We start from the raw sequence: 25,839 nt of genomic DNA, 5'->3' as shown, positions 1-25,839 counted from the left end.
AGTATGCTCCTCATTGCAGTTGCTTCTTGCCCTCAACCAATGAAGCTCATTTTTGGAAGGGAAATGGTGCTCAGAGAAATGGCCACTATCAAACAGAAGCAATGAGAAAGTCAGCACAACACAGGAATATTCTTAGAGAATGGTCTCTCCAGCTTCCAAGAAACAGGAATTCTCATCTTATGTTGTTTCCTGTTTTGCCATCATGGTAGTGAAGGCAAACTCTTGTCTTAAAATTAAGATGGTAGATTCTTCCTTTTAATTATGGCTTTGTAATGCCCACTGGTGGCCAGAGTTGTTCAGTGCAGCTACTGAGCCAAAACAGCACAAGGGATAGAGGAATACTTTGCAGAAGAAGTAAGAGTTCAAGAGGAAGGTAAGAGAAAACAGTCTTGGACACTTTGCTCTGTATTTCTGCATGGAAACATGTGGAGGCACAGAAGTATTATCTTTTATATCTAAAAAGTGAATCTTGGACAGCAATGCCAGAATGAAGGCATGAACAATGCTGACACTGAGGGGAAGAGTTACAACATACATTTGTAGCTCTCCTTTTGGCTAAGTGACTACTTAGAAATGACTGGGTCTAACTAAGTCCTACCTGTGGACATTAGTGAGTGCCAAGTGTATACGTGTAGGATTGTTCCTTGAAAGACAGAAGAGAAGTGAAAAAATAAACAGATTTAAATTGACCATTGACAGTATTTTTTTAAAGTCAGTCAAAATGTAATTACCGCTAGTCCTCATCTGTTGTTAAGAGTTTTTTTCCCCCAAAGGAAAAAAAAGCTATAATTATTGAGTTTTGGAATCATATATCTAATTATCCAATCTGTCAGAAAAAGTATTTTTTATCATTCTCATTTTATCTGACTTGCTGTTCTAAAATCTTAGACACTTCCACTTGCTCTTCAGTACCGTGCAGCCTTTAATTTACTGTATATATACACATGCTTTCTGGAGCTTGGGACATGGTAAACAGCCAGTATGAGATTCTTGCACATAGCAGCTACAAAAGGCAGAAGAATGGGCTGGAAAGTCTCCCATTTGGTGTCATTCTTCCCATGGGCTCATATCTGTGTCAATAGCCACACAGTTATATGCTGCATAACGCAACTTTTCTTCACAGACCTTGGCACTGCAAATGAAAAAGGAGAGGCATGTTTGTATTTCCACATCCATTCTAGTAGCCACCAACTCATCCCTGACTTCCAAACAGGAAGTTTTTCTGTGGCTACTTTTCCTCATCACTACAGCAACAGCCCCATTTCCAAATGTTAGTCTTAATTTTAGTCTTTCTTTTAGCAATGCATTCCTATATATTAATTTCCTCCTTAAGACATATTTTAATATCAGTCCCATTCTAATCATACTCTTCTGTTTTCCTGCTGTGGACTGTGGATATCACTTCCCCAATTAATAAGGTGCTATCTGGACCACCTTCCCCAATATAGCTGTTTGTCCTATGTGACCAACTCCATCAGATCTTCCATTTGTTTTTCTCTCTGCCACAATAATTTTTTGCAAAAGATTTTTACAGCCATACGTACGAGGCGTAGTTGGGCAAAAAGAGTGTGCTGGAGCAGGTAGATGATTCAGGAAGTGCATCAGTGGTCTCAGAGCTTTGAAAGCAGAAAGAACAAGACAATGAGGTTGGAGGGGAAGTATCTACTAGACCACAAAACAAGAAATAACTAACAAACCAGGCCTACCCTGAATGAGAAACAATACACACCCTAATTTGTCAGGATAGATATAAATTCGAGCAGGAAGCCGGCTTCTCCCAGTAACAAACCTCAGGAAGCGACTGCGATCCTCTGAGAAGAACAACACACAAGCATCAGAAACTTCAAAGAGGTTCTCACAATAAATCCCTTTTCTCAGCATACTTGCCCAGTAAATATGTTGGGTTAAAGCCTGACTTTATCTCCAAGATTCAAGATCTGACACTCAGAACTGATCCAACCAGTAAAAATGGGTCTAAGAGAAGTTCACACCCAAAGCAGTGCCAGATGGAGAGTTTATCAATGTTCATGGCAGGAATGAAAATAGATCCTCTTAAATGGAGGAGAGCATTCTGTTTTGAGAGTGACAGTAGTATGCATTGCAATGGCCTGATTGAGACTCTTTCCCTTTGGCCCTTTCCTCTGCTGCTCTAACTTTCTTTTCTAATCCTTAGTTGAGCAAATAATATAATCAAAAGGATTGGAAAACCTATTCAGCTGGTTCTCTTCTTCATGAAAGAGTTTCTATAGTGGGTAACTCTGATCCAGATTGATTGTGAACACATTGAATGTACAATCCAATTTATAACCAGCAAAATTTCCCCTATGTCACATGATGCCCACTCACCATTAGTAAAGTTGTTCAAGGCTTCCCAGAAATACTGTATTCTCGTATCTGATGGTTCAAAATCCTCAAAACGAGCTGAGGGGGGGAGAGAAAACAAAAACACTGCACATCAGGGGGGAAAGTCATGCTGGCATAATATCAAGGGCCAACTGAAGGGCAGAAAGAAATAAGATATTTTTGTACTTGTATTTAGGTAGAACAGTCAGAAAAGGAAACAAAAAATACATCTTCCTTATTCTTCTCAGTACAATAATTATGATCTCTTCTACTTCAATTCCCCACCAGCCCTATATTACTTTCCACACATATTATTAAAACCTATTTGTTTTTTGTTTGCTCTGAATATGTTCTTTCCAACTTCTGTATATTGGCATTTGACCCAACTAAGTATGGAAGCAAGCAAGTAAGCAAGATGCCACTCTTATAAATTGGCTGTCATCCTGTTGGTGATACACACAGTTGTACTTTCTCCTTATGTTTGTGAATTTATTTTATTTGTTGGACTTTGTGCAGGTTGGTATTCCTTTCCTCCTGCCTCAATGACCAATGCCCGCAACTCACAGTGTTGCTGCAAGAGTAGCTCCCATGTCTGGAGGAGGGGAATGGAGGGGATTATAGAAGCATCTAGCGATGCTCCCTTAGCCACTTGCAAACCAATGACATCATCCATTGAGACTTCTAGCGGACTCATGTGGATCTTGCTGGAGTATGTCCTCGGTCCATAGGAACACAGCCAGACATTTCTCTGATCCTCTCTCCTCTCTGCTCTCCACCAGAAACAGAATGTCCACCGGGGAGGGAGGTTATTGCAGCAATATAGTGAGTCCTAGGGCTAGGGAGATGTAGTGGAGGTCCACCTGTGGCACTCTAATATATGCAACTGTGGAAGATCTCATCCATTATGTGTAACTACAGGGAACTGAACATACATATGAATATCTTTTTAGTTATTGTTTGTGAGCTTTTTGTTACCATCGACATTATTTTCAAGAGAAGTGAGATATAAAGACTATTAATACCTATAAAGGTATTTTATTAATATAGCATTCATGTCAATAGTCTTTGTTCAATTACACAGTGTCATAGGGAATCTTCCAGTTATAGATACAGCCAAAAACTGTACCTGACTCATGGGGATGTTATACTGTACATTGCCAACGCGGAAAGTGCTATGTCTGCCACACTTACTGAGTTTCTTCAGAGCCTCAACCGTAACTTCAGGGTCACCACAGACCTTCTTCTCCAGTTCCTGCCATGTGAGCAGATCCAAAACAGCTTGAGGTACTACCTTGAGAAGTCCAGCCTGCATGGCTGCAATCTTAGAGACGGGGAGGGAGACACAAGATCAGTCATTATTAAGTAGATGGATGGGAAGAAATTCTCCTCTATGGACATGTTCTCTCAATGGACTGTCCTCTTAAAACAGTTACTCATAATAAATGCAGCCAAAGAACAAAAGACACACAACAAAGGAAGAGACACTGACTTGGCGATGCATATGACTGTGGGAAAGTCAGGCAAGACCATATGATACCAAGTACCATACCCCATTACCTGCTCTTTGCTCTCATTCAACCGTGCCTTCTGTACCAGGCGGATGAAATCCATGCGGTCTTCATAGTGTACCACTGTGCGAGTGCCACCAGGGATAAGCTCAACCATGCGCTGGTCGCTCAGTACTGTGGTGTAGGTCAGCTCATTCCCAAACTTGAACTCGAATGTATCTTTGTCCATCCCTTCCATCATCTCCAAAAGTTTCACCTGATAATATGGATAGAGAGGGAAAGTGTCTCTCCAAAATTCCACGGCCAAGACAGCAAGAAAGGTGCAAACCAGGATTCTTCTATAAACCCACTGCTGTAATTAGATGGCTGTTGTGGAATATTTTTCAAAATGCTTTCCTATTAGCTAGAAGCACACATTATATCTAGGAATCTGCACAACGAGTATGGTTGGAAGCTGCAGTATTTGTTTACCAGCTGCTGTGTTAATTATGCATGTGGATGGAAGCTGTCATCCTGCTTTGTAATGATGTACTGTATTTAGAAAACAAAATTAAGTCAGCTGCTCTGCCACACTGGCACCACAGATGTACAGGCCATGCACAGAAGTGCTAGAGAGGGGCCTTTGCTCCAGGTTTTCACACTGATATGAGGATATTTTCACCAGCAACTCACCAATACAGAGTCAATAGCAGGGAAATCTTTACTCCAGCTCACTTCCTCCCCTGTCAGTTGTTTCCAGACAAAGCCAGGCAAGGCTAGAACCTTGGAAACAGAGGAAAGAGATGTGCAGTATTGCAAAAGCATTCAGAGGCAATTTTCTTGTGTTCCATTAAAGTATTTATTTAGAAACATTGTAATGGCATTCTGCATTTTTCAAGTGTTTTACAGAAAAAGAGAGTCAACAGCTAAAACTACAGCAGTAAAACTGATCAAAACCTATTCATTAAAGAAAATGGATAACTGACAGAGTGAACAACTGGGGAAATGCCTGGGCAACAATATGGGTCTTCACGTGATAGAAACACTCAGCGTTGTGCACCTGTCTGATCTCTGCTGGAAGACTGTTCCAGATGGTGGGTACCACAACAGAAAAGCTCTTCTCTGTATTACAACCAAGCCACAAAACAAACAGGGCAGAGCAGCAGGAGACCATGCTGGCACCATTCATGCTGGGACTGTGTCAATCACACATTGCTAGTCCCAATCTGGGCTGCTGCCACAATCTTAAACCAGGCCGCTGGAAAGGGTGGATTCTATCCACTTCCTCTTGGCCCAGTTCTTTGCAAATGCTGCAACTTTGGTGCGCCTTCAGGCCACAAGTCATGAAAACAGCATGATCCCAATGAGACCTGAAGCCACATCATTTTGCCCATATGTTTTGGGCCCATGTGGGCTTCAACAGTCCACGGTACAGTAACCAGAGCCCCCAACCCCAAATGTAAAGACAGTGATGGTATATACATGAGCTAACCTGCTCCTGAACTGTGCAGGGCCTTATAAACTCAAAGTAAAGGAAATGTTAAAGAAAGAAGCCAGAAAGTCGCCAATTTATTTTCTCGGGAATGCTTCCACTGTTTCTTCTCTTAAATAATAATGATTTAGTCTTTGATTACCATCATGATTATTCTGTTTCACTGTATTTTGTCATCTATGTTTACACTGTATTACTTTCTCTATGTTAGCAGACTTGACCATTTTGGACAGACAGGATATAGATATTTTAAATAAATTTTAAACAATCTTAATTAAATACTATTCTGTCATATTGTAATGGAAAGAGCTGTAGCCTTGTTTCCTCCCTTGATGGTTGACAGAAAGAGTCCACCCTACAGCTGATCTCATTCAGCTAAAAGTAAGGTCAGAAACTACTGTAAGTGGGCAGTCACATTTAAATAGCTGGACAAAACGAAAAGCACCTACCATAAATCACAATTTTGCATTAAAAACACCCCAGCTTTGAATTAACAAACCAAAAGAGATTAGTAAAAGAAAACAGCAACAGAAAAGAGGACAAGAACTACTGTGGAATAAATTGCTCACTGTGGGAAGGGCAGAAATTAAAATCTACATTAGGAGCAACAACCTGTCATATCAGGCTGGAAATTTTCAAATAGAAGATTCTTCTCCCATATACAGTGGGTCCTTCTAATCTGCTGGGGTTTGGTTCCATGGATAATAATCAGTGGATGCTCAAATCCCATTAAATACAATGGCATAGCAAAATGTTGTCTCTTATATAAAATGGAAAATCAAGGTTTGCTCTCTGGAATTTATTTATTTTTTTTAATATTTTCAAGCCATGGATGCTAGAATACATGGATAAAAACATCTGTGGATAAGGAGGGCTGACTGTATAGTGAACTATGAGGGGAGTGCAATCCACAACTATGTGACTGGGCAATCCAAGAACTTAGTCAACACCATCCTTTCCCCTACAGTAGGGTTTCCAAGTTGTATATCGGATGGGACTCTGATAATTTTAATCCTTAACAGGACAAGGTACTGTAAGGTTTCATCATGCAGGACAAAAGTATGTTTGCTCCCTCACCTTCCAGATTTAAAAGTAGCAGCAATAGCTGTCCGCTCCCATACAGATATTGTCTCCCTAGTGGAAAGCAAAGGCCCTGGTGGGGGTTCAAAGGAATGTCTTGCTCTATTTTGTTTTTGTTGCTGATTCTCCTCTGGGGCCTGTTACCTGCCTCCTCCAGTGAGGCAATAGCCATGTTGGGAGGTGAGAAGGACAGGGATCTAAATTCCACTTGATTCCGCTTTAGAGTACTTCACCCTGTTCCATGATCTTTCAAAGTTTAATGTGACAGAAGTCGTACCCGATATTCAACCTGGCAATCCTACCTGACAGCTATGTCTGACTGTAAAACATGTAGGACGAAATAATTTCTGGACTCCATCAAATATTTGTTGGTTATATGAATGAAGGAGACACCATGTTTCAGGTAAATATTTTGCTTGTGAAAAAGATATTATCAAATTCTTTTTCTAAAGGAAAGTTCTTGACTCTGAAACATTTACCTGAAACCAATCCCAATACAGACTAAACATTTATCTTAAACAGAAAATATCAAGGAGACACCAGTCTCCATGTAACACTCACTAGGAATTCCTTGCCACGAAGAGCTGCACCCATGATTTGTCCAATCCACTCATATTTGGTGAACTCCTTGCAGGATGGGTTGGGGACATACATGTCTCGAGCCTCTCCTGTACCGCTGCCCTGAAACAAAACACACTGTATTGTTCAAATCTCCTGCCTGAGCTACAGGATGAAGTGTCAAACTCCAGCACAAACTCCACACCAGAGGGCCCACCAGCAACAGTTTAACCTTCAAGAGATGACATAACTTTGTTGGAAAGACCAACAAGTACACTGCAGAACTTCCCAGCCCAGTTGAGTGTATATATCATTCTGTGTCTCTATCAGAGTATATATAAGAATGACTGTAAACAAAGAAGCAAACAAAACTATTCACTTTCTACAAAGCATTTTTCTCCTGCAAGAGAGATAAACTAAATTAATCCATGGGAGTAGTACTAAGCAGAAAGATGACTGATGTAAAAGGAACAGAAGGTGGCCTGTAGAAAAACTGATTTGATGGCAGCAAGGAAGGATCCAGGAGATGCTTTGGCAGCTATACTATTTATTGCTGTATCAGCAGCACCTCTTAAGCATTTTTTCTCCAGAACCTGCCCTAATCTTCATCCTAATAGCAATGAAAGTTGCGCTTAAGTAAAGAACAAGCACCTGGTTGGATGTGCGAACAAAAAAGGGCAGTGGCACAGGGGTCTCAGATGAACTGGGACATAGCTCTTCAGACATATCAGCGATGCTATCCCGGAAACCACCACCTGAGAGAGAAAAGAAGCAGCAAGTAATTTTAATAACTTTGCTTTACCACCACAAGCTATTTCTACTCTCAAGTACATCTTCAGATTAATTTCAAGCCTTCCTGTTCTTCCCTAACAAACTAGAGCACTAGCCTCCAGCCTGGTTCTGATGTCTGATAAACAAGCCACAGCCCAAATGTTCATGGTTCATTTTTGCAACAAGTGGATGTGATCAGAAAAAGGAGTAAATATTCTCATCATCCACAGTAATCCTGGGTTCCTTGCAGAACCTCAGGCTATCATGACATCCAAAACCACACAAAGATCAACGTTTGAAACTATGGTTTGCCTTACCCTGATCAATGATGCCCTCAGCGATGAATTTACATTCCCACCACTGGTCATAACGCAGTGGCCACCTGAGATGAAAGAAAAATGAGCTCTTGGAGCTATCTCAATAAACCAGAAGCAAACATTGCACTTTTGATGAAGTTGTTCATTCCAAGAGCAAAAGAGGCATACTTCTGCTTGGGTCAAAGTCTATTAAGTTCCTTGAATGTTTGTATGTGGTGGATTTTGTGTGGTGGAAAGGGCAGAGAGGAAGTACAAATGGCTCCTAAGACAAATTATGAAAGCACTAACCTATAATCCAATGGCTTTTCATACTTGTCTGAAGGTTTCAGGCCCTCATATACCTAGAGTAGGAGACATACAAGACAGGCTTTAAAAGAAAAGGAAAAGAATCCTAGGCTTTGGTTCTTAAAGAAAACACAGCAGTAGTATGTGTCCCTCCTCTCCCCACTCCAATGACTCTATGCTGCTGTTACATTTTTACAAGACTGGAGGCTGTGCGATAGACACTGAAAGAGTACAATAGATTCTTCTGCAGATACTAGCAAGCATCCTGTATGGCTCAGCAAAATATAATAGTTATGGACCATTCACACAAACATTGGACTTACTTTAGAGCACCTGCAGCCCCACAGTCATTCTAAGCCTGGTGGAGAATGGAAGGAGATAGAAGAAATGTCTGGCTGTGTCCCTGTAGTCAGACACAAAATTATTCCATCATCTGTTGAAATCCATTGGGCTACTCCTGTAGTCTAGCAGATGGCTTAACCATTTCAAGTCAGGCAACAGGGACACAGACACTTCTCTGTCTCCCCCCGCCTCCAACACCACCAAGTGTGGAATGACCATTGCTATGGAGTAAGGAAGCGAATGCCAACCTCCAGATCGGCCAAAAAAGGACATAAGAGTATGACCCTTGTGTCCATAGTACTGGTACCTGTGGTTTCACTGACCCGCAATTCAGTTTTGCTGCCACTGCCACCCACATGCAAGGTGGCAAGGGAGGGGAGCAGCGCCACCACCCAGCTACTCCTTCCTTCAGCACCCCTCCATCCTTGCTGGCTATGGGACAAGGAGGACAGGGGACTGTCCCCTTCCGGTTACCACTCCCCACTTTGCATATCAGCCAGCTGGCCACCAGCATCTATCTCAGCCATTCACAGCTTGCTGGCACCTCTGGTTTGTGCTGCTTGGCCAAGGAAGGAGACAGACACTCCTTCCTGTGCCAAAAAATGTGCAGGGGGCCCAGCTGCTCATACCCGTGTGCCACCCATGGTGGTAGAACGAAAGGAAGGCAGGCCAGCCAGCTGTCCACTCAATTGCTGTTCCCAAGGTTACTGGATGCAAAGGGACAGCAACTGAGCTGTCAGCTGGCCCAATGGCTGGCAGGCTGACCTTCCTTCCCTCGCTTCCATCCTCCCTCCCAGTGGGGCCTGGCTACCCTGCCCCCCATGCCCCTCTCCATCCTTGCTAGTCACTGGCCACACCCTCAAATCTGGTGTCCACCCTGGCTCCAGTTATACACCAAAAATGCTGGATTTAATCCTGTGTTGTAAAACCAATCAGTCCAGAAACATTTACAGTTAGTGAGTGAGTGAGCTGGCCTTACCTGGGTGAACACAGTGTTTTTGCAGGTGGGATCAAGTGCTGGATTGTCACGATGCTCCATGGCCAGCCGTCGGTTGATGTAAAGCCGTGGCATGAAGTTGGGCTTGCTAGTCTCAGAGTCCTTGAGGCACTGGGTGATTAGCATTGTGCGTCGCTTAGACAACAACAGGAACTGCTTTATGTGCTGTTGGGGATACAGTTGGATTGGATAACAATATTCCAATAGTCAACACAATTCTTTTCCTCAACTAATATAGTTCCACTGTTGATATTACCCCAAATTATTCAGTTCACCTACCTGGGAAGTATCATCTCTTCAGACGCCAAGATTGATAAAGAGATCAATTACAGATTAGCAAAGGCATATAGTGCATTCGGAAGGCTTCACAAAAGAGTCTGGAGTAACAAACACTTGAGGCGAAGCACAAAAATCAGTGCGTATATAGCCATTATATTGTCTATTCTCCTTTATGGGTTTGAAACATGGGTCACCTATCGCCAACACCTACGACTCCTCAAATGCTTTCATCAGCACTGTTTACGCACAATTCTAAATATATACTGGAGTGACTATGTGACGAATGTTGCTGTCCTTGAGCAAGCAGGGATCACCAACATTGAGGCCATGCTACTGAGAACGCAACTGCGCTGGGAGGGACACATTTCTAGGATGGAGAACCATCGCCTCCCAAAAATAATACTCTATGGTGAACTCGCCATGGGTCAGTGTAAGAGGGGCACCACAAAGAAGAGATATAAGGACTCCCTGAAACAACATCTCAGGCTTGGCCAAATCGATCACCAACAATGGTCCGCCCTGGCCTCGCATCGGGAGGCATGGAGATGCACTATCCACGATGCTGCAGCCTTTTTCGAAAACTCATGCTGAACAAGTCTTGAAGAGAAACGACAACGCAGAAAGAACCACAACTTGGAAACATTACCCAAGGAGACATTTTTGCTGTGCTTTCTGCAACTGGACTTGTTTATCTCAGATTAGCCTTTTTAATCATCAACACGCTTGTAGAAAGCATGGGATGAGTCCCTCCTGAATCTTCATTTGTGAAGAAAAGCCAGAGAAAAATTCTAGTACCACAGCTTAACATGCTCCTTTTTCATGAATCAATCTAATGTAGGGGAATGCATGTCCTATGTGGAAAGCTACTTATATTTCCAACCCAAATTATTGAAATCTATGCACCCTTCAATTAAAAAAAATACAGGTTTTCACATTAATTTCAATTTAGATTTAAGTAGACAATTAGCTATTGTAGACAACCAATTTTGGATGGTACAAAATAAACTAAAATCACCCTTGCTTGAGTTAAAAAGCTTTGAATGTGTGTGGAGAATCCCGTTAAAGATCATGAGAGAAAGACTTTCATTCTTTAGAAAGGTGTGTATTAGAACACAATGCCTGGGTTGATACTGTGTTCATGCACACATCTTTGGATATATCAAATAGGTGGAGGTACCAAATAGAGTTCTGGGTTCTAATCCCTCCTGGGACCTTTGTGTATAGTCCTCTAATATATCTTTTTAATCAGTGGTCCACAAACTGTGCCCTTTAAGAGATTTTGGACTTCATCTCCCAGAAGCCTCAGTCATGTTGGCCAATAGTCTGGGATTCTGGGAGCTGAAGTCCAAAATCCCTTAAAGAGCAGTTTGGGGACCACTGTCTTAAATAAAGCTGGGGAACCACTGGCAATAATCTCCTTTTTGGTGAAAAGGGAAAGGTCAAGATATGTGAGCTGATGATTACTTCTGCATCCCAGCCTAGAAGAAATTCCCAGGTTATGCAGATGAAGTATTATTGTAACATTCTCCCTATTTTCACACTGACTAGTGAGGAAACTAGTGTGAGCCTACAGTAGTAATAGGTGCCCACAGAAAGCAGTCTATGGTATTCTTTCACCTCAAGACAGAAAATTCATGTCTAACATAGGCCATTTTGAATTAAAATAAGGTAGGACCTCTATTTAAATCTGTCAGTCTACAGGTCGCTGTTCCCACAAGCCTTCTACATCTACAGGAAGCAGGACAGCAAAGTTAGCCTAGTTTATAGCCCAGTCAGGCTTAAGACAGAGACAGAAGCTTTTGTTTATTGAGTCTGTTTGCTTTTTCTAAGTCAAACAGACCTCCTATGCAGAGCTGCTCATCATGAAACAAGCTTCTGTATAATTTGCCCAAGTAAGACAACACAGAAACTGTAGTATTAAAAAGATCCTAGCCTTACCTTGAGTTTACTGAAGGTGCCTAGTGTATAGTCCCAGGCAGGAACAAGGTGATGAAGAACACTGTCTAAGATCTTGATAAACCTGCCAAAATCAAAATACACAGCAAGGGAAAAATAGAAGGAAAAAATGGAATTCAGTAGGTTTTAGCAACTAGAGCACTTCCTGTCACAACATACATTCATTTGAATGAGCACACACATACACCCACTCCCTCAAACACCACTAAGACTTATTTATTGATGCATATTTTTGTCTCATTCAACAATAACATATTCTCTGGGTACTTTACGGTCAAAGAAAAGCAATTAGCTGAAAAGTTTAAAAAAATATAAAATGCGAAATATAAAATGTAAAGACAAGGGGAAAAAAGCAACAAAAATAGAACAAATGTAACAAACACATAGCAGCATCAAAAGTTTCAGATCAAAGTGAATCTCACCATTTATTTGTGAATGATAATGCTCAATGATTTACTGATATAAAAATTCCAGTAAGTAGTGTTTCAGCACAGGCCTCAAAAAGATGAAGAATCATAGAATCTTAGAGCTGGAAGGGACCACAACAGCCACCTAGTACAAGCATCTGTAATGCAAAAATACAAAACTAAAGCATTCCTGAAAGATGCCCATCCAGCCTCTGTTTAAAGACCCTAAAGATGGAGAATCTACCATGCACTGAGACAATCTTTTATGGTAAAGATGTCCTTCCTAATGTTTAGGCAGAATCTCTTTTCTTGTAATTTGGATCTGTTGGTTCATGTTCTAGTCTCTGGAGCAGCAGAAACTCATGTAGAAATTGGAACAACCTGGCGCCATCTTCTCCACAACATTCTTCAGATATTAAAGATAGCTATTGTGTCATCTCTCTCAGTCTTCTCTTCTCCAGGCTAAATCAGCTTTGTAAGTTCCACATCAGGCTTGGTTTCCAGACCAAGCATGCAGGCTGATCCAGTTATAGAATGAGATTCAAGTGATGGAGGTCTTGATGCATTCTCCCTTTTTTGTTAGGTCCATTTGGCAACACTGTACACAAACAAATCTGTTATCCCTATAGCTGTAGAAGGATTGCTTATTACATCTTCTATTTGTCATTCTTCATTACTATGAGATACTTACTTGGCATTCCTTACTAACATTCCCTACTCCATACCTCTGGATTATGACAGCACGTCGGTAGAGCATGTCAGGGTCTCTCCCCTCCAGACGAGGATATCTCACTAGGTTGGCTGGCTGAAACATATCTGCGTTCAGTCCCAATTCCCGTTGCCGTGAAGACTTGATCTTTATGCCCCGGAGCCGGACATCAATCCCATCATCTGCACAAAAAGGAAGGATAACACAGCTCAGGAAACTCATAATGGGAAACACATAAAGGGAAAAGAATCATGAAAATAATAATGAGAAAAGCCAGGTTCTCTCTGCAAATGATCTGTTTTTGTTAAAAATTGTGTGTGTGTAAGTTTCACATCAAGGCCAGTTCATCTATTGCCACAAGAACAGGGTTCCATGGCAGCTTAAAGACTATCAAACACTGCATTGTAATCTTTCATGGACTTCGTTTCATCTTTGCTGTCTTCCCTAAAGAAGGTAATCATAAAAGGTGTTCCACAGCACAGAAAGTACCAGGGCAGATGCCAAGCAGCTATCTGGTTAGAACATCTAATTGCACTCTGGCCCTAGCAGGCTCCCTACCAGAGCTATTTGTGTGTGTATGTGCACATATGGATCAACATACAAAGTCCTTGTGCTTGTAACTTCCCAGTTGGTCTGGTGTAAAGCTCTCTACTTGAAGATGCCTTGCTGACTGTGCTACCATGCAGTCAATGCATAATGCTGGTCTTAAAGTAACTGCACTGGCTACTACTTCATTTCTGGTTTGAATTCAAGATGCTGATGATGACATTCAAAACCTTAATTAGCTTCTTAGCTTGATACCTGAAGAACTGCTTCTCCTTTTATGCCTACATGAGGACTGAGGTCTACTGGAGGCACTCTCCTGTATCCCACCAGTGGGGGAAATACGATGAAGGAATACACAAGAAAGGTTCCACTCTGATATGGTGTCCCACTTGTGGAATGCCTTCACCTTGGAGGCCTGCCTGCCACCAACATTAGTTTCTTTTTGGTGCCAAGTCAAAATGTGTCTTTTTATTAAAGATTTTTTATTAAAGTCTTTGGAGTCTAATTTACTTTTAGTATTTGGTTTTAACGCTTTCAGCCTTTTTAAGCTCTTTTAAATTGTTTGAACTGTTTAATATCTTTCCATCTTGTTGAAATTATGCACTGATTTTTAAATTAGGAATTATTTATATTGTCTTACCTATTTGCCATCCTTAGTATTCATGATGAAAGGGTGAGATAAAAACCAACAAACATACTGGAGCTTTAAGATCAGAGTAACACTCCCCCCATCCTCCCAAAGATTAATAAATTCATCCCCATGCTGACACTCACACACCTCTGCATTCCACAATGCGGATTTCAATGATAGGCAAGTGAGCAGTCATGTCTTCGAGCACACACACATCCCCGATGTAGCTCCTGGGGACACAAAAACATGTTTCTTCTTGCATAGGGCAGACTTACCCCTTCCAATTAACAGCCTTTTCATTGTACATGACTAGAAGCTAGTAAAATATTACACTGAGTAGGAGAGAATAGCAGGTGCAAGTTGGAAATCTAAGTTGGAATACAAGTTATGTTATACAAGTGTATGTATTTTCAAGGCTGTTGCAGATGGAGGCATCCAGAACCTTCTTACACAAAGTGAGAGACGTGGGATAGCAATGGGTCCGCTTTTTTCAGGTTGCAAACTGCAGCTGGAATATGCCCAGGATTGCCCTGCCACCACTAACTGGTGATTGACTGCTGGGCCACCTTAATGTCATCACCTGAGACTCAACATGGGGCAGAAGGGGAAGTCCAGGAGAAGAATATTGACATAGATTTACACTCCACCAGCAATCAAACAGGATCTCAGCCCAGGATTCCAGGAGTTCATTCCAAACCTTCTTAATAAGTTAAAATGATCCACCAATCCCCCTCTGGTTGATTTCAGGAATGAAACCACTATAATCAAGAAAACAATGGGGTGAGGTAGTTGATTCAAAAGCTTGTCTACAGGTATTTCAATATATGTATCTTCCCAAAATATTTTGTACTCAATGGAAGGGTCTGTAGATTATCCCAGCCCCATGGAAGCCATCAGAAATGTATCCTGAAGGCCTACATAAATATTTATCCATTATTTACATACAAATATTTCCCACTGGTTCCCATGTAGAACACAAGGTTCTAGATCCTTATGTGTTCCACACGTACAGAATTCCCTTGAAAGAATGCTAGAATTACATAATTTAAGAAATGGTGAAGGATCTTTCAATAAAAAAGCATTTTGTGGTCCAAAACCAGAGTTAATCAAATATGGAGGTTGCTTTCATGTTAATATTGCAGCCTTTTATTGAAGCACCCATAAACAACAAAGCATGTAAGCACTAGCAGGAAAGGGGCACATTCTTAGCAGGATTTCATATTTAGTTTTCTGTGAAATCATATCCCTCCTGTTCTTTCTCTGACTTACTCATCAATGCCCACGTCACTCAGCTTCTTCAGATTATCACCCTCACCACCATATACAGCCACTCTCTTGGGCATGAAATTCTCATCCGTTGTGTCCACTGTCAAGAACAGTTTCCTGGGAAAATAAGAAATTCTGTCAGGACTGGAAGCCCAAACAACAGCAGGAAGAACATAATATTTTAGAACTGTTCTAGGCAAACAAAGCATCCTTTTAGTTGGTAGTTCTAATGGGCTTTTTACAAGACACCCAAATGCCTGCCACAGTTATTCACTCACTGTATATTTAATGATAGTGATAGAAAAGGAAAGGCTGTAGCAGCTCACTTGATAATGGTTCCTTTCTTCATATTGAGACGGACCCAGTGCTGTCCCTGAGACCCATCACTCTCCCAGTAGGTGTCGGCATGGTTGTCTGTCAGGCAAGAAACATTGAATTCTTCCTGAAGGAAACACAGCAGCACATTAGAATCAGAAGAGCTGGATTATTACCATTCTCTTCATCCTCCTACCCCCACCCCACCCCACCCCCAAACACTGCAGCAAAATACCTGGCTTTAGAGGCATACTGAACTCCTGAGAGGGAGTTCGCCAGGCAAGTCCAGCTCCATCAGGACTAGCCTGGAAGAAGGAAGAGCCCTCCCTCCAATCCATCTGCCTTGGTCCAGGCCTTAGAGCAGGGGTAGGCAACCTTTTTGAGCCGGGGGCCGGGTTGCTGTCCCTCAGACAACTGGGGGGGGCGAAGCCAAAAAATAAATAATTAAATAATTTTTAAAGAATTTAAATAAATAAATAAACTGGGACTAATGTAGGACAACATTTTAAAATGGTGGACACTTTTTTTAAAAAAGTGGAGGACATGCAAAAAAATTTGCTGATTTTAAAAAAAAATGTTAATATAAATGCATGTTTCTGAGGCGTCTATAGACAATTGCCCCCCTTGCCCCTGCCCGCGAAAGGCCAAAGGCCCCGGCGGCAATCAGCGGCAGGATCGGGCTGGGGCCAGTCCCAAGGCCTCGCCGGGCCGCATCCGGTCCGCGGGCCGCAGGTTGCCTACCCCTGCCTTAGAGGGAGAGAAGAACCACTGGACCTCATCCCCTTTCCCTCCATCATTCCCTTCTCCTTTTGTTTCGTGTCTTTTAGATTGTAAGCCTGAGGGCAGGGAACTATCTGATTAAAAATAATATTGTAAGCCGCCCTGAGAGCCATTAGGGCTGAAGGGCGGGATATAAATACCTAAATAAATAAATAAATAAATTTTCATTCCTGGTCAGACACTAAAAGTGGAGATAAGAAGATTGGATGCAGGAAAGCAAAAATAAAACAAATCTCCACACTAAATTAAAGATCACTTAGGCGAGTTATAGACCACCCAAAACGGGTGGTCTGCCGCTGCCGCCGGTTGCTACGTCCGGGAACCGCAGAGGCCAAACTGCGCGGTTCCCGGGCGCAGCCAGAAAGAAGCACTGAAATGGCACTTCTTTCTGGGACCCGGAAGTGGCGCCGCAAGGCGCTAGTCGCCCACTCATGGCATCACTTCCACCGCGTGACATCCGGATGCTATGCGTCCGCGACGTCAAAATGGCGGCCCCTGTGTGGGTGGGTGCCACCATTTTGTACGGACTCGGTCTGTACTAGGGTTGAGGGGCATCAGGAAGTGACGCCCCTTCTCAACCCTAACACGCCCCTTCCTAACCCTAGCACGCCCCTTCAGCACGTCTGTAACGCGCCTTAGTTTAGCATCTGTCTAATTCAGGGGTAGTCAATCTGCAGCTCTTGGGCTCACTTCAAAAGCCCTCTCTGCAAATTATTAGCTCAGGACTTTAGCAGAATGATCTAAAAGGAGCCCACTAGGTGAGGAGTGGGGAAATGGGGGAGGAAGAGGTAGCACAGAAAAAGAAAAGGATTGTGCTTGTCTACTTTGGGTTCTGGCCCTGTCTACTACCGGTTTCTTCTCCTGTCCACAACACACTACCACCAAGAGAACTTAGCTCTTGAAATAGAAAACCCTGTTCTAATAGTTTATTAAATATTAGCATGCTCTGACAAAGGAACTCCTTTTTACAAAGTCATTTTACACCCACCAAACCCAAATTTTCTTTCTCATCCTCTGTCTATTTAGAAGATTTTTTTAATATTTTATTTTAATGGCATTTGGAGGATGGAGAAGGAAGGCTGAAGAAACATAGACTTTCTGTGTTGGAGTGTAGCAGGATGTTTGCAGTAAACAATGTAATAAAGCTTGAGTTGGGAAAGAATATAATTCTACTGTAATTGATCCTACTACAGTTGTATGTGCCTGTCTATAACAGGTTAGGTAAACAGCAGTGGCCTCCAGAATCCCTTAGTAAGCATACATGAACAGCAAAACAGAGGGCAAAAGGGAGAGGAGACAAGCCTGTCTCACCAGCTACCTCCCAGCATGTTAAAAGAACATAGATCTATGTCTGAGAACCCAAAATGGAAATCATAAAAGTGGAGGCTGGTGAAAGAAAAAGTAATCCCTAGATGCATACATGCCTTCAAGTGGTCTTTAGAAAGTTCAAAATGTTTTTTTTAATTTATTTATGCAAGGCTTGTGTAACCAGGATGTTTAATTTCATATGTGGTTATTGTTAGTTCTGAAGAAAGCATTTGCTGAAACATATTCAACTAATCTTTGTTGTCAGGTAGCCAAAACCTTAACCCTATTCTTTCCAAGTTACTTCTGCCTCTGGTACCAAGTTTTCTATTAAAGTAGTAATGCCCAGGAACTATCTACTTCATTAAATGTAGTTCTAATAAGGTATTACAAACATAACAGGATGCTGCCTCCATGATTCCAAACAAAGGCTGCTGCCACACTGCAGAATGAATGCACAATGCTTTAACTGTCATGACTCCATCCTATGGAATCCTGGGATTTGTCATTTCTTTTGGCACCAGAGCTTTCTGACAAAGAAGTCTGAACAGCTCACCAAACTACAAATCCCAGTATCCCACAGGACAAACCCATGACAGATAAATGGTGTCAAACTGCATTGATTCTCTAGTGCAGATGCAACCAGTCTTCGAATTTGAGAGGCTGGGACATCCAGCTACACCTTCCTATTCTCTCTGAAGGTGACGCACCACATCCACTCCCCTCAAGACTTTGTCAATCTGAACCCTGTCCACTCAGCACAGAAGAGGCAATTTCCTTCTCTAAAAAAGAAGATAGAAGTGACATTGGGCACAGTATCCTATAATAGTATCCCATAACTGACCAAAAACATTACCTTCTATCAAAATTTTAACTGAGGATGAAGACAAGTAAGCACAATCACAAGCCATGAGACTGCAAATTAACTATATTTGTAAGTCCTTGCTTACTAGTGAAATATGACCTAGTGGTTACAATTCTGAGGTAATGGGGCAGTTAACTTGAGAGACAGGTCCCTGAACAAAAGAGGACAGCCCACATAAGCACCATACCATATAGGATGAGACGTCAATACTGTCCACATATTGCTTGACGCTGCCCAGATTCTCATCCTCCTTTCCAATGTGGTCATAAAGGAAATGCACTAGGTCCTCATCGCACTCATAGCTCCACGTAGGGGGCACAAACCTAACATGCCAAACAATTAGGATTAATAGTAAAGAATGACAATCAAGGGGTCAGGTTACAGAAACTGTCATCTAGTTATCCTTCCATCTCCAGTGATGCTCTTAACTCCAGAAAAGCATACATACCCTCCAAAATAATATTTTCACCCCTTTCTTCTACAAAAGCTCTACACCCAATGGAATTAAGCCCCCAGGCAAATAAAACCTGACCAGTATCGGATAGTATGCAAACACGTATAAGTGTGCTCATTGCTGCAGACAAACCCTCCCTTCTCCAACAAAGAACACTGGCTACCCTAAACTAGCCATCCTTCCTTATTCCCACAGTGGAAATTACCGGAGTCTCTCTACTGCTGCTACATCTGGCTCCATGATTTTTGGCTTTGCCCCAAGACGCAAGGAATATGTTAAATCCACAACCTGCTCCCACCTGGAATGAAAGAAGGATAGTATTAACAATAAGCTTAAATTCCTGTTTAGATAAACAGGAATTGGGGGGGGGGGGGGGGAGTTCTAATTGCAAGATTCACTGCTCAAATAAGGAAAAATTATATGAGAATATATGTAACAATTTGTTTAAGACCAAGGGGGATAATATTTACACCGTCATAATTATGGTTGCTGTTATTCCAACAAACAAACAAACAAACTTAAATATACTAAGCAGAACAAGGAATGAATTGCACTTTTTACAAGGTATGAATTACTGATTAGAGTTGAGCCTGTGTGTACATGTACATTCAGCTGCACTTGTGGACTGTAAACATTTTCATACACATCTATGAAAACCAAACCTTTTTATGGCAATTTTGGAAGTGAAGGCTGTGAACAGGAGGGAGTGTTTGAAATGTAAAAGCATTACACCTTGATCTCTAAACAGACTCAAGAGTGATGGTGATACTTCCTATCTTCACTCTAAACTGGCTTCATGTTTTCACCATACAATTACATTTGACTGCCTACATGGTACTGTGTTGCCACACTGCTTGCACGATCCTAAACTGACTTCATGTAATTTGGAAGAGATCTGTTGTGTCCAAAATAAGACACCTAAGAGAAGCGAGTAGATATGAGTGAACAGAAAGTAAAAAGGATGTGACCAAAAGGATGTGTGTTCTTTAGGAAACATCTCTGTTTAAAAACCTTTGAAACATCTCCATTTGTGTCAAATATTCCTCTTTATGAACTTACTCATATGTTGTAACTTTAACACTGATTGCAAAAAGTGCAGTTGGGAATCAAACTCTGAGAGCAAGAAATACGTAATGAGCAAAGGCAAAATGCTCTTTGTTGATATATTACTGTAAAATAATTAGAAGCTACTAATTACTTTGTAACAAGAGCATATTGCTCGTCTTTTATGCAAGTCACAGATTCATGGACCATGTCAAATGTTCACTTACACCTTCACACCCATAGTAGTCCCAATTGTCCTTTCAAAAGCCACCCAAAGGCTTGAGTTCTTATACCTGATCACAGGTTTGTAGTCCATCCCAAAAAGTTGCTGCTGCCTCTGAATTCTCTCCATAGATTCTACTGGCACCAGCCTGTCTCCACCATCCGCATGTTTACACATAAGTATCCAGCCTTCCTCCAGATCATAGCCAGTTTTATATTCTTCAAGCTGTTCCTACAAGGAAAGAATACAAATGGGGTACCAGCATGAAGCCTGTGCTCTGTAGAAAAACTACTCTTGGGAATACAAAAGAATAACTTTAGGCATAACTATGGTGTCCAACTGCTTCTCTAATCAACATGAATATACAGACTTAAATCAAGAGATGTGTATACATTATTTGGAGTGTTGGCTGTACAATCCCCTATTAAACAACAATGTAAAATAAATTATCTCTTTGATCTGTGATTCACTGGCATAGATGCCAATGTGTGGCATACCTGGGAGAGGCTATATAATTTTTACTACTAGTGGACACCTTCTTTAAAAGTTTTCCTCAAGAATTACTGTTGGGCTGCCACCTGTCAGGATGAACCTCATGACAGGTTAGTTTCTTCAGTTCCTTGGGGAGTTTTTGAGCCCTGTTGTTTCCCCTTAAATGAAGTTTCCCCATCTTTCAATCTGTTTTTAGGAAACAATAAAATAGAATATACTTTTTGGATTCCCCTGAACAAAGCTTAACAGAAATCCCAAAAAACACCAGTGATAGCTTTGGCTGATATTGCTCATATTCCACCTATACAAAATAGATTGCTCCATCTTCCCTTCAGGGGATCAATCATTAATGAAGTGCAGAGGCACAAGTGATCACTATATCACTTCCATTACAAAAAGGGAAACTGTCTAGGCACAGTTGCTCACCCAGCAGGAAAAAATAAACTGTCAGAATCAAGGGGAATTGTGCAGACAGGTTGGCACCGCTGTGTGTTTGGAAGTGGCTGAAGAACATTTCAGTAGTTAATGGGTGGCAAACAATTTTTTTTCCATTTTAAAACACATCTTCTGGGTTACATGGGATGTCAGTCCACCTTGAACAGTGATAGTGTGGGAGTTATTTCAGACTCAGTAAAACAATATAATATGATCTTTAGGTGTGTCTGTGCCACCACAAGGCTCAATAGTCAACAGTGTAAAGGGCTCTGCTTACAGAAGTGTGTTTATGTGCCTACAAGTCACCCATTATGGCAAGACTATCCATTTCACAGGTTTCTTAGGCGAGATGGTTTGCCGTTGCCTTCCTCTGAAATGCAAACTACAGTGGTCTCTCCACATTCGCTGGGGTTAGAGGTGAAGGATATCTGTGAATGTGGAAGAACTCCAAAGAAAAAAAAACTATTCTTTTTACTTGAGGGAGCACTTTTCTGGGAATCTCCAGGTCCTCCAGTGCAACTCTATGCTCCCTTCCTCCCTTGCACTCCTGAGCATAGGCAAAGTGCATCTCTCCCTTCCTCTACTGAGCATGGGCAAAGTGCCCTCCTTCCTTGCAAAGTGCATTCTCACCTTCCTCTCTTCCACTCCTGAGCATGAGCAAACTGCATCCCTCCCTTTCTCTATCGAGCATGGGCAAAGTGCCTCCCACCTTCCTCCCTGGCATTCCTGAGCATGGGCAAAGCGCGTTCCTCCTTCACGGTCCTGGGCATGGGCAAAGTGCCCTCTTTCCTCTCAAAGTGCATTCTCACCTTCCTCTCTTCCACTCCTGAGCATGAGCAAACTGCATCCCTCCCTTTCTCTATCGAGCATGGGCAAAGTGCCTCCCACCTTCCTCCCTGGCATTCCTGAGCATGGGCAAAGCGCGTTCCTCCTTCACGGTCCTGGGCATGGGCAAAGTGCCCTCTTTCCTCGCAAAGTGCATTCTCACCTTCCTCTCTTCCACTCCTGAGCATGAGCAAACTGCATCCCTCCCTTTCTCTATTGAGCATGGGCAAAGTGCCTCCCACCTTCCTCCCTGGCATTCCTGAGCATGGGCAAAGCGCGTTCCTCCTTCACGGTCCTGGGCATGGGCAAAGTGCCCTCTTTCCTCTCAAAGTGCATTCTCACCTTCCTCTCTTCCACTCCTGAGCATGAGCAAACTGCATCCCTCCCTTTCTCTATCGAGCATGGGCAAAGTGCCTCCCACCTTCCTCCCTGGCATTCCTGAGCATGGGCAAAGCGCGTTCCTCCTTCACGGTCCTGGGCATGGGCAAAGTGCCCTCTTTCCTCGCAAAGTGCATTCTCACCTTCCTCTCTTCCACTCCTGAGCATGAGCAAACTGCATCCCTCCCTTTCTCTATTGAGCATGGGCAAAGTGCCTCCCACCTTCCTCCCTGGCATTCCTGAGCATGGGCAAAGCGCGTTCCTCCTTCACGGTCCTGGGCATGGGCAAAGTGCCCTCTTTCCTCTCAAAGTGCATTCTCACCTTCCTCTCTTCCACTCCTGAGCATGAGCAAACTGCATCCCTCCCTTTCTCTATCGAGCATGGGCAAAGTGCCTCCCACCTTCCTCCCTGGCATTCCTGAGCATGGGCAAAGCGCGTTCCTCCTTCACGGTCCTGGGCATGGGCAAAGTGCCCTCTTTCCTCGCAAAGTGCATTCTCACCTTCCTCTCTTCCACTCCTGAGCATGAGCAAACTGCATCCCTCCCTTTCTCTATCGAGCATGGGCAAAGTGCCTCCCACCTTCCTCCCTGGCATTCCTGAGCATGGGCAAAGCGCGTTCCTCCTTCACGGTCCTGGGCATGGGCAAAGTGCCCTCTTTCCTCGCAAAGTGCATTCTCACCTTCCTCTCTTCCACTCCTGAGCATGAGCAAACTGCATCCCTGTCTTCCTCCCTCACAAAGTGCATTCCTCCCTGGCACTCCTGAGCATGGGCAGAGTGCCTTACCCCCTTCCTCCCTTTCAAAGTGCATTTCCACCTTCCTCCCTGGCACTCCTGAGCATGGACTATGTGCCTCCTCCTTCTCTCTCTCTCTCTCTCCTTTGTTCTCCTGAGCATGGGCAAAGTGCCTCCGTCCCTTCCTCCCTTCTATCCCTGACCATGAGCAGAATGCCTCCCTCCCTTCCTCCTTTTCAAAGTCCTTCCTTCCCTCCCTTGTATTCTGAGCATGGGCAGAGTGCATTACTTCCTTCCTCCCTTTCAAAATGTCTTCCTCCTTGGCTCTCCTGAGCATGGGTAGAGTCCATTACCCCCATTCTCCCTCACAAAGCGCATTGCCATCTTCCTCCCTTGCACTCCTGAGCATAGGCAAAGTGTCTCCTCCTTCCCTTCTTTCCTTGTTCTCCTGAGCAAGGGCAAAGTGCCTCCCTCCCTGGCTCTCCTGAGCATGGGCAGAGTGCCTTCCTCTTTTTCAAAGTGCATTCCCATCTTCCTCCCTGGCACTTCTGAACATGAGCAAAGTGCCTCCCTCCCTTGTATTCTGAGCATGGGCAGAGTGCATTCCTCCCTTCCTCCCTGGCTCTCCTGAGCATGGGCAGAGTGCCTCCCTCCCTCCTCTGCTCACCCTGCTGAGCTTGACCCAGAGGCCCTGTCCGTTGCAGTACTCCTCTCCGCTGGCCCGGACGCAGGCGCCCTTGCGGAGCTCGATGGCCACCCTCCCGCCGCCTCCTCCTGCTGCTCCTGCTGCTGCTGCTGCTGCTCCGGGGCCCTTCGCCCTGAGGCTGCCGGCGCCAGGGCTCTCCCAGACGGAGAGGAGGCTGCGGCCGAGGGCCGAGGCGGGCCCCGGGGGGGCGCTGGGGTCCTTGCAGAGCTTGTACTGGACCTCGCGGGGGACGAAGGCCAGGGAGGGCGGCAGGGGCCCCGCTCGCCTCAGGCAGCCGATGGCCTCAATCAGGAAGCGCAGGCGCCCCAGCAGCTGATGCGGCGGAGAAGAGGAGGAGGAGGAGAGAGGAGAGGGGTCCCCGCCGGAGGGAAACATCATCGTCCCCCGCAGGGACTACGAGGAGGAGAGGGACAGGCCTCGCTTCCTGGTGCAGCCTTCCCTCCTCCTCGTCCTCCTCCTCTTCCTCCCACTCCCAGCAGCCTCTGAGGAGGAGGAGAGCACCGCCAGGCCCAGAGAGGCCTCACTGCAGGAATAATCCGCCTTCAGGCCGCTTCAACTGCCCTGGCGCCAGTGCTAGGGAATCCTGGGAACTGTCGTTTTGTGTGAGGCACATTTCTCTGTCAGAAAGCTGCCATAAGCCACAATTCCCAATGCTCCCCAGCGCTGAGGCCAGAACACTCAACGCAGCCTCAGATTACTCTATGGCCTGTTACAGACAGGCCAAAATAAAGCTGCTTCGAGTCACTTTGGTGGTATGGTATTTCAATGATGCATGCGTCCTAAGAGTCCAAAAGCTGCACAAAAGCCACACTCCAGTTCTAAGGAGTGCAGTGCAGCTTTGGTGCTGCTTTTGGACTCTTAGGATGCATGCATCATTGAAATACCATACCTCCAAAGTGACTCGAAGCAGCTTTATTTTGGCCTGTCTGTAACAGGCCTAAAATTCTGCAGTGTTGCTTTGGACCTTTGGCTCAAACCCTGCCCTTTAAGAGCTTTTGGACTTCAGCTCCCAGAAGCCTCAGCCATGTCGGCCAATCGTCAGGGATTCTGGGAGCTGAAGTCCAAAAGCTCTTAAAGGGCAGGGTTCGGGGATCATTGCGGCCTATGGGTTTCTGGGAACTACTTTCGGAGCCAGTGTGGTGGAAGGGGGCTTAGCAACAACAGCAGCATAGTTTTTGTGGCTGTGAGGCCGTGTTCTGGAAGAATTTATTCCCGGCGTTTCGCCTGCATCTGTGGCTGGCATCCCTCAGAGAAGCTTCCTAAAAACATGGCCTCTGAAGGCGAAACAGCAGGAATAAATTGTGCCAGAACACAGCCATGTGGCCCAAAAAGCTCACAGGAAACTATGAAATGCAGCTCTATGACTCTATGATTCCGTGGATGCAGGCCGTGAAAGCCTTTGGCTGCACAGCAGCATCCATCGTCTAGGAAAGGTCATGCTGCCAACCTTTTCCAGTTAGCCTCAAAGCTGCTACAAGATCTCTCTACATACTGAGAAAACAGCAGGAACACCAAAGCTGGAAACTGACACCACTTTGACTGCCACGGCTCAATAGCATGGCATTCTGGGAAGAGTACAGCCTTGTGACGTGCTGCTTGGATCCCCCCAGTTTCTTCAGAGTTGCTTTGGAAAGAATTACATCCTCTGGATGAAGAAAAACCAGTGATTCCCTATGAGGAACAACTTAGGGAGCTGGGAATGTTTAGCCTGGAGAAGAGAAGGTCAAGAGGTGATATGATAGCCCTGTTTAAATATTTGAAGGAATGTCATACTGAGGAGGGAGCAAGCTTGTTTTCTGCTGCTCCAGAGAACAGGA

General features: G+C 43.8%; 1 protein-coding gene across 1 annotated transcript; it reads right to left on the bottom strand.

The window, feature by feature from the left end:
- Positions 1-904: 904 nt before the first annotated feature.
- On the bottom strand, positions 905-24,407 carry HECTD3 (HECT domain E3 ubiquitin protein ligase 3). Its single transcript, XM_089515034.1, has 21 exons — positions 23,984-24,407; positions 20,523-20,683; positions 19,391-19,483; positions 18,919-19,054; positions 15,793-15,908; positions 15,470-15,583; positions 14,348-14,430; positions 13,040-13,205; positions 11,890-11,971; positions 9,655-9,837; positions 8,337-8,389; positions 8,049-8,113; positions 7,612-7,715; positions 6,964-7,083; positions 4,524-4,613; positions 3,901-4,107; positions 3,535-3,664; positions 2,347-2,421; positions 1,730-1,811; positions 1,545-1,616; positions 905-1,132 (listed from the first exon to the last, which is right to left on the bottom strand). The coding sequence occupies exons 1-21, from the start codon at positions 24,398-24,400 to the stop codon at positions 1,048-1,050; spliced, it is 2,634 nt and encodes an 877-aa protein (XP_089371160.1). The 5' UTR covers positions 24,401-24,407; the 3' UTR covers positions 905-1,047.
- Between the last annotated feature and the right edge of the window lie 1,432 nt (positions 24,408-25,839).

Source organism: Sceloporus occidentalis, unplaced genomic scaffold, assembly GCF_023333645.1.
Source record: "Sceloporus occidentalis isolate IW3139 unplaced genomic scaffold, rSceOcc1.0.p SCAF_3, whole genome shotgun sequence".
Classification (NCBI taxonomy): domain Eukaryota; kingdom Metazoa; phylum Chordata; class Lepidosauria; order Squamata; family Phrynosomatidae; genus Sceloporus; species Sceloporus occidentalis.
The sequence above is the reverse complement of the archived record's forward strand: the minus strand, read 5'-3'. Positions and strand labels throughout refer to the sequence as shown.